Source organism: Dipteris shenzhenensis, chromosome 25 (assembly GCF_047967505.1).
Source record: "Dipteris shenzhenensis isolate YYH24624 ecotype China chromosome 25, Dip_SZ_1.0, whole genome shotgun sequence".
Taxonomy (NCBI): Eukaryota; Viridiplantae; Streptophyta; class Polypodiopsida; order Gleicheniales; family Dipteridaceae; genus Dipteris; species Dipteris shenzhenensis.
The window spans coordinates 23,116,616-23,130,571 of NC_141620.1; the positions used below are offsets into that span (position 1 = coordinate 23,116,616).

Here is a 13,956-nt window from a genome sequence, read left to right on the forward strand (position 1 = left end):
CCCTTCGATTTTCACTTTTCCCTCCTCCCATCCCCTCCATCTTCTAAATTCTCTCTCCCCCCCATCCCCTCCCATTTCCCCTTCTAAAATCCCCTAAGTTTCCCATCCCCTTCTAAATTCCCTGCATCCCCTTTACTTTCCACCATACCCTCATCCCCCCTCCCTTCCCCCTTCTAAATTCTTTGTTGCCCCCATCTCCTCCCGCTTCTGATGCCCCCATCGGCTCTCCCATTTCCCCTTCCCCTCATACTTTCCCCTATCATCCCCTCTCCCCTTTTTAGTTTCTCTTTTTTGTCCATTCTCTCATCCCCTTCCCCTTTCCAGTGTCTTGACATGTTATTGCAGTAAACACATGACCGTGCATGCTTATGCACATACACATACAATCCATAACATAGTATATATTCTCTCACACTTCAATATGACTATCAAAAGAAAATGTATAGCTATCTAGATTGTAATTGTTTATTATCATTAAGTAGTTCGCATGGAAAGTATGCACATAGCTTCCTATTTTCAAAACACTAGAGATGGACAATGATAAACTTGAAGCTCGTGGCTCGAAGCTCAACATGCATGAAATATGAAGGATGTCTTTGTTGCAAACATAGATAAAGCAATACAGCTAGAAGGCTTTCCTTAGCAAAAATCATGACATGGGCACCTTTGAGCGAGACTTAGGCTTGTACTTTGATGATACACTAAATCATCAAATCCTACCCACTCGATTATGGTACATAATGGGCAAGGAAAGAACATGACAACGATGCAATAAATTATTACTAAACTAGATAGAGTCAAGACAAGGTTTTTAAAAAATGCTTTCTAAAACCTTTCTATGTAAGTGCTTGACCGAATCTTTGGAGTATATACGATGTGCACATTATGATATGCGAGATGTGTATAGCATTGAAAGGGCTGAAATACCATGGAGGTGGAAAGTTCTCATTTGTGGTAACACCTCCATGGGAATAGTCACATAAGCAAACATTGTGGGTAGCATATCATAAAACATTCCGTTTGGGTAGCAAGCATCTCTGTGCCAACCCTCCACTCATCCTCTCACTCACATTATTTATAATATCAAATAAATAAGAGCCAATGGGAAATGGCATTGTAATGTGGATAGGTGAGTCACCCAATCTTGGCATGGAATATGATATTTGGAAATGAGGACTAAGGTGTCACACATAATTGAAGACCTTGCTAAGCCAAGGGAGAAGAACCATGCACACTGTGTGAGAGGTCCATTAATTTGAAATTGTAAGGCTATAAAAAGGGATGATATTGATGCATATGTAACCTTCCTCTCCCCCCTTTAGCCTTTTCATATCATACTTACTCCCCCTTCTCTAATACATGCCACCTCCTTTGAGAGTGCGATGAATTTTGAATCATCCTAAACGCAAGTGCCCTATGCAACAACATGCCAACATGCTCAAAAGGCATGTTTTCACTAAAATTATGTGAAGCTCTCAATTCTAGAACTTTGCACTGTACACACTTTGCTATCTTGGGAAGAGATAGAGAGAAGGTAGATACATGCATGAGAAGGGTTCGTATGCAAGCCAATAGCAATCATAGCGAGAACTTGACAAAAATGAGTGACCAAAGACAAGGGGGTTCCATTCTTCCTGAATGTACATCTTCTACAAGTAGTAACGTGAAGATCAATATCATTTCATTGCTTTTTTCAATCTTACGTACATATTGGCACTACTCACTAGAAAGTATTACTTCAGCGAGGAAATGGAACTCAAGTGGTATGATTTCCAGAGCATTTTTTTCCCTTCATTTACTCATTGAAGCTTATTTCCTAGTATGCATGTTAGTTTAGTGTCTTTTTGGTTCTTACTTGCCATTTGTAAAATGGTTGTTTTAAACCGGAGTCCCCTCTTCCCAATAAACTTACCTAGCTTCTATCAACCTTGTTGATCATCACACCAAATGCCCCCTTATATTCAATAACCGTGAGGAGGTTGTCTTGTTTAAGTGATGACATGAATTGCTTTGTGTGCTTTGTTTATGTATATGTTAGATATCAATGCTCCACTCTCGTGTAACTATGCGGGAACCAACTAACTCTCCTTGTGAGCCCCCCATATGAGGAGAAGGCATTTGAGTAGCTAGGTTATCCGATAGGTTTTGGTTTGGATACTAGATGGGGGCCAAGTGTGGCCTGATGGCTGGACGGCTTCAGATAGAGTTGGCACACTGCCAACTAGGCTATATGTAGGTGCGGGAAGGCATCCCATGACTAACTGCATTGAGGGTAGATGGAGCGTTTCCCGGGGTAGCCCACTCTCGGGTTACGAGGCCCGTTTAGGGTCCCAGATGATCCCAAATGGCTCTATTCTACACCACAGTTCTAACGAGTGGTCGGTGGCCTATTTCGGGACCGCGACCTCCAGGCGGCCGGTTTGGGCTGACTGAGTCAATCTCCCAACTGGGTCTAACTGACTACGACTAGTGGCCATATAAGAGCAAGCCCGTGAAGCCCATAATCATCACTAGCTATAGTAACCCTGATTCCTTAGCATCTAGCCTCTGTCCTTTACTGTTTTGAGCACACCATTGAAGCTTCTCACACAGGAGCGCACCGCTGGGAAGGCAGTGCCATCTATTATACCAGTTCTACATTAATCAAATTCTTGATTCTCCATACTATCAACTTTTCTCTCTTGCATACGAGATCCTGTTATCTGTTGAGCATAGATGTTGTATTGTTTTCTTACATGGTATCAGAGCTTGGGCTCTAGCAAGAAGATTTGGTAGTGTGTTTCTGTTTGCGAGCAGATTGTGAGAGATGGCCCCGGCTGCAAGACTGCAAATCCCACCATTTGGTGACAGCAGAAAGTTGGAGGACTCTAACTACTCACTCTAGAAGTTGCCATCCTGAGTGAATACGAGCTTTGGGATACTGCTACTGGGGTGCATGTGAAGCCAGTTATGAGATCGGATCCAACCAATGCAGGACAATAGATAGTACTAACTACGGATCCTAACTACGGATCAGATTCTTGCATGGACAAGAAGAGATGCAGATGTGTTGTGTTCTATTGTTTAAAGTGTAAGTGATTCTGTCATGGCATTAATTCAACATGTCACCACAGCAGAGGGGGCATGGACGGTCTTAAAAAATCAATACGAGACCATGAATTAGATGCAGATTCAGAATCTGGAGACTCAACTCGCGAACGAGAAACTGTCTGAGTATGGAACGGTAGAGAAGTTCATCACCGAGGCTGTCTGAGTATGGAACGGTAGAGAAGTTCATCACCGAGGTGAAGAGTCTGTGTGATCAGATGACTGCGATTGGCATCACCATCACCAGCGAGGATCTAGCACGAAGGTGCATACAGATTCTCCCACCAAAGTATGACAGCCTTGTTACGGCACTGAATATGCAGACCAAAAATCTGCCCCTCAACTTTGAGGATTTTAGTGCGATGCTTCTGGAGGAGGAGATACGTCAAAAGATGAGGACTGGAGAAGATTCAGCTTTCTCGGCTGGATCAAAGAAAGGTAAGGGTAAGAGGACTCTGGTAACCCATCTTCTTCAAAGGACAAAAAGCGAAAGAAGAAGATCAAGTGCTTCTATTGCAACAAGACAAGGCACAAGCAGAACGAGTGCCGGAAAAAGATTGCAGATAAGAAGAATGAAGTAAAGAAAGAGTCCAGCAACAGTGCACAGGCAGTACCAGTAGAGCTGTTCATAGCGATTGAGGAGATTTGCACAGAGGCAATTCATGTACCTATGGATGAACCTTGGATTATTGACAGTGGCGCATCACGCCACACGACCAATCATAAGGATTGGTATACCTCTCTACATCCGGTAGTAGCAGTCGGCAATGATGCAAAATGTCAAGCAAAAGAAAAAGGTATGATTACTCTCAAGTTAGATGGAGTTGTAAGACAGTTGTCCGATGTTCTATATGTGCCAGACATAAAGAGGAACTTGTTATCCGTTTCTGCGATCACGGATCGGGACCTCAAAGTTTACTTCGATAAGAATGGCGCACAGATTTTGGATCTTCAAGGGAAGGTCATTGGTAAAGGTACATGGCGCAACAACATCTACGAACTCTCAGCTTTCAGTGCTCGAGCTGATGTGAGCAACAGTAAGCTGTGGCATGAGAGGTTTGGTCATCTAAACCTTAGTTCTTTAAAAGAGATGCATAAAAGTGGAATGATTGCAGACCTACCAGAAATTACAGATCTGCCCGATGTATGTGAAGCTTGCATGATGGGCAAGCAGCATCGGCAGCCCTTTCCTAAAGAGGCCAGCAGGGCAAAGGCTCCTCTATCGTTCACACGAACCTCTGCGGAAAGATGGAGATGGAAGCTTTGGGTGGTTCCTACTACTTCATGACGCTAATCGACGACTATAGTAGAAGGATATGGATATACTTCTTGAAGACTAAAGATGAGGCCTTTGGTAAGTTCAAAGAATGGCATATAATGGTCGAGAAAGAATCGGGTACGAAGTTGAAGAAGCTGAGATCAGACAGAGGTGGTGAGTTCACATTAGGTGAATTCGAAAGTTACTGCAAAAGTCACGGGATCAAGAGGCAGAAACCCCCGCCACATACACCACAGCAAAATGGAGTAGCAGAGCGCAAGATGCGCGTCATCTGCGAAATGGGCAGGAGTATGATGAAAGGGAAAGATTTGCCAAAGACTTTCTGGGCTGAGGCTTGTAACACGGCAGTTTACATTCTAAATCGTAGCTACACAAAGGCTGTGAACAAGATGACTCCATTGCAGGCCTTTTCTGGTAAGAAAACTTCAGCTGCACATTTTAGAGTTTTTGGCTGTGACTGTTTTATGCATGTCCCTGATGCCAACAGGACCAAATGGGAATCGAAGAGCCGAAAATGTATTTTCTTGGGCTACAGTGAGGAGGCAAAGGGTTACCACCTGTATAATCTTGTTATCAAGAAGGTAATAGTAAGTCGCAATGTGGTCTTCTTAGAATAGCCGCATCAATTGGAGGAGGATGCTTCCTTCCCAGATAACCAGGACCAGGATATCCATCCAGTACAATCACCAGTAGCAGACCGAACTCCCTCAATGGTGCTTGGGAGGATTCAAGATGATAAAGAAGAAGAGGAAGATGAGCCTGCAGAACCACAATGGCAACGGCAATTCCCGAAGTGGGTAAAGCAACTTTTGGACGACAGAGAACCTCCAGCCATTGAGGAGGCACCATCCGAACACCACCGATCAAAGAGATTAGAGAAGCAAAGAAGGGCGCAGGAACACTAAGTCAACTACGCTTTGATGATAGAAGTGATCCATGCTGAAGAACCCAAGTGTCTTGAAGAGGCACATGGTGATGATAGGTGGGTGGAGGCTATGCAATGGAGTATGGCTCCATAATGAAGAACAACACTTGGGACCTTGTGGATCGACCACCAAAATGTAAGGTAATCGGCACCAAGTGGGTGTACAAGGCCAAGTACAAGTCCGACGGCACGTTGGATAAGTACAAGGCTCGGCTCGTGGCAAAGGAATTCGCACAGGTACATGGTTTTGATTATCAAGATACCTTCGCTCCCACAACTCGACTAACCACAATTCGCAGTGTTTTGGCATTAGCAGCACAGGAAAGTTGGCCCATGTTTTGGATGGATGTAAAATCCACCTTTCTAAATGGAGATCTCAAGGAGGAGTTATACGTGGAACAACCACCAAGATTTGTGATCCCCGGTTCAGAAGGTAAAGTCTGTAAACTAAAGAAGGCACTTTATGGGCTGAAACAGGCCCCATGAGCGTAATACGAACGGATTGATGTCTACTTTCTGCAAAACGGGTTCAGGAGGAGCCCATCTGATGCAAATTTGTATATCTACAGAGAAGGAGGCAAGTGTATGATCGTGATCCTTTATGTGGACGACCTTGTCATAACAGGGAACCATCAAGAGAAGATCTCGCAGACAAAGCACATGCTAGGAAGAGAGTTTGAAATGACAAACCTCAAACTGATGCATTTCTGTTTGGGGATTGAAGTTGGCAAGAGCCAAAACAGATCTTCATCTTACAACTGAAGTATGCTGGGGAGATACTGAAGGCATTTGGCATGGCTGAGTGCAAGACAGTTGGCACCCCTGTGGAGGTTGACGTGAAGCTCTCAAACGAGGATTCATCACCACTGGTGGACGAAGCAAAGTACAAAAGGCTTGTGGGCAACTTGATTTACTTATGCAACACGAGGCCGGACATCAGTTTTGTGATTGGTGTATTAAGCAGGTTTTCCAATAAGCCTCGCGAGAATCATTGGAGGGCAGGGATACGGGTGCTGAAATACATCAAAGGCACACTTGATTATGGCATCACCTATACCAAGGGCAACACCTTGACTGGATTCTATGACTCGGATTGGGCAGGAGACGTGGATAGTAGGAGATCAGTGACAGGTTACTGTTTCTTACTTAGATCTGAAGCTGTGTCATGGGTCAGCAAGAAGCAACCTACAGTTGCTCTTTCTTCTACCAAGGCTGAGTACAAATCAGCATGTTTTGCTTCTTGTGAGTGTGGTTGAGGAGGATTTTAGGGAACATGGGTGCAATGCAGAACAAGCCTACACAGTTATCATGTGACAATCAGAGTTGCATGGCAATTGCCAAAAACACATCGAGATTCAATATCGCTTTGTACGCGAGCTCATCATGGATGGAGAGGTCGACTTGGTGTACTGTCCGACTATAGAGAATGCCGCGGACATCTTCACGAAGGCTCTTGAAAGAGACTTGTTGGAGAGGCATCTTCATTGACTTGGCATTGGGCTAAAAAAGTAGTTCACTTGCGGGTGGACATTGAGGGGGAGTGTTAGATATCAATGCTCCACTCTTGTGTAACTATGCGAGAACCAGCTAACTCTATTTGTGAGCCCCCCATATGAGGAGAAGGCATTTGAGTAGCTAGGTTATCCGGTAGGTCCTAGTTTGGACACCAGATGGGGGCCAAGTATGGCCTGATGGCTGGACAGCTTTAGATAGAGTTGGCACACTGCTAACTAGGGTACATGTAAGCGCGGGAAGGCATCCCATGACTGACCGCACGAAGGGTAGACAAAGCATTTTTCGAGTAGACGGAGCATTTTTCGAGACAGCCCACTCGGGTTGCGGGGCCCGTTTGGGGTCCCAGATGATCCCGGATGGCTCTGGGCCGAACAGAGACCGTAGGATAGTTGCTCTATTATGCGCCACAGTTCTAACGAGTGGTCAGTGGCCTATTTCGAGACCGACCTCCAGGCGATCGGTTTGGGCTGATTGAGTTGGTCTCCCGATTGGGTCTAACTGACTACGACTGGTGGCTATATAAGAGCAAGCCCGTGAAGCCCATAATCATCACTAACTACAACAACCTTGATTCCTTAGCATCCAGCCTCCGTCCTCTACTGTTTCTAGTACGCCATCAAAGCTTCTCACACAGGAGCACACGGCTAGGAAGGCAGCGCCATCTATTGTACCAATTCTATAGTAATCAAATTCTTGATTCTCCATACTATCAGCTTTTCTCTCTTGCATACGATATCCTATTATCTGTTGAGCACAGAAGTTGTATTGTTTTCTTACAGTATATACAAGGTAACTTGGACAATTGATTACAAGAGCCACCTTGAGCGATGGAGCACATGATAAAATATTGAACTGAAAAAAATCAAGACGACAATCTCTGTGAGGCAAACACATAAAAAAGAATCCCTTGGCAAGAATCATGGCCAAATTTCAGATAATCAAGAAGTATTCAAAGGGAGTAATAACCGCATGTCGAGGAATTCAGCACATTAAACATTTGCAAGTCGTCGTGACAAGTCTGTCAGAATGTATATTAAGAAGACATTATCAGCTTTCACCAATAGCTCTTTAAGATTTTTCATTGCACCTAAACAAAAATTGCACTTGCATTGAAATATTGATGATGATAGGTGGCTTAGAATTTTAATCAATGAAGACACAGTTGGACTACCCATTCAAGCAAACACCATGCAAAAAGTGTACTGGTTGATCCTTACCTCTAGCCATGAAAACATTTCCTAGATCATGGCGGCACAAGCCAGGAAATTTCTGAAGTCTACATCATTTCAACGGTTCTATTTGCTGAAGTTTCATATAAATTAGAGGTAGAGCAGAAATAATGGACTTTGTACTTAAGGTTGATGTGCATGATTGGAAGGAAGCGGCACCTAGCACTTCTAGGCTATTAGCAGTCTGCAGAAAAAGTATTTTACCGTAGCCAGCTGCAATGTTTAAGGTGAAAGCATGCCTCTCCGATTATGATTTCTTATATAAAAATTCAATTTGGAGCAGACGGGTTTCAAAAGCTAACTGTTCTGGATGAGGGAACGAGCATTTTTCGAGCACAATCTTTCCAGTGTTCGAGCAAAGGAGAAAAAAAACTTCCAAGTATGCAAAAATATGGCAAAAATGGATCAGAAGAAAACATAGTTTCACTTTAAAATATGCAAAGTATTATAGCAATGCCTATTCTATATACAAATCTTTACGTGAATCTTTAGGAATGATGAGAACATAATGGGATGGCTTTTGAAGAAACCCACATGTAGAGTAGACTTCTCTATGAAAATTTCCTTATGATTCTTCTTACAACTTTTACTTAATAAGGAGTGACATTGAAAAATCTCTCTCAAACTAGCTTCATGAAAGGGTTTCTTCAAAGAAAACTCATTGAAACAAGCCATCCAGGTAGTTTCGCCAACGAAACCTCTTTGAAGTACCTTAGACAACACTTCTAAAAGTGACATAACTTTCACATCCAATGTCCAAATATAGTCCTTCAACCACTCAAATTGATCGGAACACCCCATTTGAGGACATCTACGGAGTTATATTTTAAAAAATATTGCATATATAGTATTATATATTCAATGTATTTTATGAGAGTGATATATAAGCCCAAGTTTAATACTTATTTATAGTAATTTAAACTTCTTTAGAAACATGTCCATAAATATCTTGTTATTTATGCTATAAAAACACTAGAAAGATATTGCCATATGATATAAGTGTGTTAATAAGTAATTATATATGTATAGTATTATTACATTGAGAGTGATTATGAGGGATGTTTCTTAAAGGACTTATTTTTTAACACTTTTTAAAGATAATAACAAGGATACAAAGGGATGTCTATAAATAAGAAAATTTATGTTGTTTAAAAATGAATGCGTGACTAGTCTGTATATTTTTATGATAAAGGGATCTAGTTCTAGTGAAAATAAAAGTGTAAAAACCATGTTTCCTAAAGAAATATAATTTTTTAAATTTCTTAAAAAGCACGCTCGGATAAACCTGCTCATAGGTTTTTGCTCGTAAAATTGATGCATCCTTGTGGATGATAACTTTGATTCAATAAAGAACCCATACATTCCAATTGGATAGCTTTTCCTTATCTACCTTTTTCTCTTTTAGTACAGCATCGTTTTGCACAGAAAGCTTCCATGTTGGGTAACTACCAGATGATCCCAAAGGAACTAAGGAGATACCCACAACTTTCGTTGGCTTACCACTTTCCTCGCTACTATCAGTGCAAGGAGGTGGGGCATTCTGCTCTTAATTACCTTGTTTCAAGAGAGTCAATGTAGTTTCAGGTCTTTCCATCAGCCACTGGACAGCTGGAAAAAGAAACCCCAACTCGGAATAATCAAAACATTATCTTTGAGCAGCTAAAGGCATCACCTAAGGAATCAAGGCCCAACATAGCCACAAATTTTAGTCACTTCACAATATCAAATTTCTTGACTAAGCCACTTGAACCCAACTTCTACCTCATCTTGTCTGCATGGGCAGATTCGGCATTTTGTAATATCAAAGCTAGAAAAGCCTCATAATCCCTCTGGCTTCCTTTGCATAGAGAATCTGTGGATATGGCTTATACAGACTACGTAGGTCCCTGAGTCACGAAAACTGAAAACCCCTCTCCAGTCTTGCACTCGCACATGTTTTGTTTGGAAAGAGAGCTCAACTTCAGTTCAATCTCCATCAATTCCACTATGCCACTTTGAGAGGTACCTTCTGTACTTAATTTCAGCTGCAGAACGTATAGACTCAATGCACCTCCCAAACCAATGTAAAGAGATACGTCTCAGGCTTTCAATGATTTGTTGCACACACTGAATCCTTTACATTTGTCGAGTGTAGGGTATGCCCAGACCTGTGAAAACTTGGCCCTAGTCGCTCCCTAGGAGAATGGATTGTAGCTTATTCTTTATTTTAGCGAATCTACACGATTTTCCTTAAGCTCTGGATGCTACATGCTTGGCACTCCTCTTGCAATACTTTTTCTAGACAGGATATAACATGCTAAATTACTTTTGGATGGATTTACATGCAAAACTTCAAGTTAGCCCTTTATCTTTAGAACACAAGTTTCACACATCCTATAATATATGACATCATGTGGAAATTTTGAATAAACGTTAAGACAAGTATACTGTTGTATCCCCCCCCCCCTCCCCCCCCAAAAAAAGGGGAAATTTTTCATGTACAATATATTACTTTGAATTCGGAAATTCCAGTTGAGGACTATAACAGTAGCTTTACATTATGGTTATGTATACCTTCCAATCAGAAGATTTCCAGCTGAATTGTGATGCAAACCCTCATTTACATTTTCGATAGGTCTTGCCAATACAGAAAAGCACAGCAGAACTTTGATATCAGCCCTTATTTACAGTGAGCATTCATTAACACCAAGTGTCTCAAGCCTCCAACCATGTCCTGATTGGCTTCCATCCAAATGCACAATCATCGAGTGGTACCTAAACATCACAAAGATACATAATTAACAATATTACAAGATTCCCAGACATGTTGGCCCACTCCTGTCCATTATGGAATGATTACATTCACAAGAAAACGGTCATATAACAAACTATCACACTTTAGAAAGTCCAGCATCAAGTCCATATTTCTCAGTACTTAAATGCAGCAAGTTCAAAGCATTTAGAAAACGATGAAGGTACTTTGTAGCTTAATTCCAGAGCAAGCAATCATGTCTCAAAAGGAAGAATGGTTTCAGAAATACATTTGGACAAGTATGCAAAAGAATGTATAATCATGGATGATAATATTTCACATAAGATAGCACAAATTGGCAATCTCCCTCTCCCCAATTATAAAAGCATTGCACAAAGCATAGGAGATTGCTTTCTTTGTTCTAGCAATGGCACAGAATCTCTTTTCATTTGGCCAGATGACTGAAATGATATAGAATTAGTATTTAACAAGTTTGTTTGCAAGTCCGAGAGATGTTCAGTCCAAACAAAATCAACATTGCAAAAGGTGCTAAAATTGACAAAATGAACTTTCTTCATCGGCACCCATATCAAAGAGCTTTGACAGCTACTCATAAGAACCAAGATGCTTACTTAAGCACACTATGGCACCAAGGTTTGGACACCTCAATTTAAAAGCATGCTTTCACCCAGGCAAAGAAACATGGTTCAAGGCCTTTCATGAGTATATTTTCAAAAAGATGTTTCCCCATCATGCTGCATGGGAAAGTGACACCATCACCCTTCTCCCATTTCACGGTCTAGTTGACTTGATATACTCCAGATCATGCTTTCAGACATTTGGGGTTATGCCTTAACTTTATCATTAAATAAAGGTTTATATTTCATCACTTTCATAGATGTCACTCCAAAAGATATGAACCTTCATTCTCAAGAAGAAATCAGATGCTATCAATGTATTTAAAACTCTAGAAGGATAGAAAATTAAAAACATAACAAAAATCATCCGACGTGACAATGAAGATGAGTGCAAGTCAAAAGAATTTACTAAATTCTCCATAATATATTGAATAAGGAAACAGACTCATATGTAACAAGTACACTCCTTAGTAGAGTGAAGTTGCAAAGAGGAAAAATACAGTCATAGCAAAGTCAGCTAGATGCATACTAGATTAAAAGAAAATTCCTGTTCATACTGTCCAGAGTCTCCTCCAAAAAGATCTCTGCAAGACTAGAGAAATCTGAAAATTCCCAATGAGGAGCTCTGGCGGGCTTCCAACCCCTGAGACTGAGCTGAAACCTCCGGGCATTGCTAACCGTATAACGAAAGAGAGCGAGGATCTTCTCATGGTCAACCCATGTCATCCTAGGCTTGAGTCTAGGTACCAACTGAATTAGATAAACACTGCTCCTCACATGTCCCAAAACCCTGACAGACTCAAAAACAGCATGCACAAGGATATCCTCATCCTTGGACATGGATAACGTGCCCCCAGAGTGAACATCGAAAACCAAGGCATCGCATCTTAACCTCGTCGAAGTCCTATGACCTCGAGTGTGATACCTAACCTTGTAAAAGCCCCCAAGAAAAATAGAGTGATAATACGGCCTACCATCTCTGAGAATCCAATCCAAAGGCTAGGACTGCATCAGTTTGTTCAAATTTCTTTCACTTCCTCTGAGGTGACTTCCCAACTGAAGCTTACAATGTTACGCTCTAGTCGAGGTAGCATGACCTCGGAAGAATCAGTCGACATTTCCCTTATAGGATCTATCTTTGTAATATATGTGTTTGCGCTTTATGTAAATGATCGGGAGGGATTAATGTCAAGGTCCTAGGTGAGGGCTGATAGCACCAGACTAGATAGATCTGAGGCCAAGGGCCTAGTGCAAAGATTATGCCTAGGGGCAAGGAATTAAATGCATCCCAAGAGAGGGGTGAAATGTTGCATTAGGAAGGCCCTATATGGAGGACATGTGGCATCTAGATCTATCTAGGGATTTGGGGTCTGTCAAGGCTAGTGAGAGAAGATAAGGATTTAGATTTGTCCACGTGAATGTGTGTGCAGCTCTATCTCTCTTGCTTGGTAGTCTTGGCAGAGTTGGCTGGGAGGTATAGTAAGGTGCTACTCCCGTGATCAGGCAGTGAGAACAGAGGGAGAGAAGAAACGGTGTGTGATAGTTGGTATCAGAGCTTAGGCTGTGTAGGGGAAAGGCGTGGAGCGTAAGATCTGTGGGCAGCGCAAGTCGATGGGCTGAACGTGGGGGCCTACGAATCGACGAACGAACAGGCTTAAGACTGGGGTCCCGTAGGTTGGTGGATTCACTGATTCGGCGATGCCCACAAGCAAGGACTATGGCGATTTCGCAGCGGTCCGTGAGCAGTGACGGGCTGATGGTGGTCTGGTCGATCGTCCAGACTGTTAGATCAGGTGACGCGTCGATCGCGACGTCGCTGTGCAGCGCACTTTTGACAAAGGCAGTTCGAGGGGTTAGCTGGAGAGTAGATCGTTAGCGCAGGTACTAGTCCAGGAGTGGGAGATCGTCATCGACTGAAGCGGTGTGACAGTTGGTATCACCGGAGCCCTGACGGAACAGGGATCTCTGAAGGCACGGCGCCGATCAGTAACTCAGAGACTACAAAGGGTTTGACAGCCACGTATTATTTACAAGTAGACAGTACGTGGAGGGTTGATCCGTGACAGGGGTTAGACTTGAGTTCCTTATACAGGTTCCGATCAGAGAGCAGGTTTCGTGGATATCTGGATTTGTGACTATCTCGCGGGCCTAACTGGTGAACGAGTTCATAGACCAGGGAGCTCTCTGTCACTTGTGTCAATTCGGTGTTTTTTTCTTTTGAGTCAATTTGCTGATGCTCCGCTTGCATAGAATTTACGGTCTACGATGTTATAGGGACATATGATGCCTGTGTAGATGCCTGTGTGCTTCAGTTAGAATTTGACTGCAGGAATTTCCCTAGTACAGGGAAAAGCGCCATATGTGATACATGCCTATATTAAATGCGTGATCGGTGTGAAGGTGGGATTGCAGGAATTCCCTAGTATAGGGAATTGTGTTCAGAGTGTCAGCTTGTGATTACAGTGTTCTAGGGGTGTTTAAAAAAAAAAAAAAAGAAAGCCCCAAAACAAACCACCTACTGAACTAAATGGAAGCAGAAGAAGGAGCTTCCA

General features: G+C 42.4%; 1 protein-coding gene across 4 annotated transcripts in view; it reads right to left on the bottom strand.

Moving 5' to 3' along the window:
• Window positions 1-10,532: 10,532 nt before the first annotated feature.
• Window positions 10,533-13,956, bottom strand: part of LOC147885627 (uncharacterized) — a 94,069-nt gene continuing 90,645 nt past the window's right edge. For all 4 annotated transcript variants that reach the window (XM_087396678.1, XM_087396679.1, XM_087396676.1 and 1 more), the window contains one exon: window positions 10,533-10,789. In XM_087396678.1, the coding sequence (XP_087252804.1) occupies window positions 10,699-10,789 (91 nt within the window). In that variant the 3' untranslated portion in view covers window positions 10,533-10,698. The remainder of the gene's footprint in view (window positions 10,790-13,956) is intronic.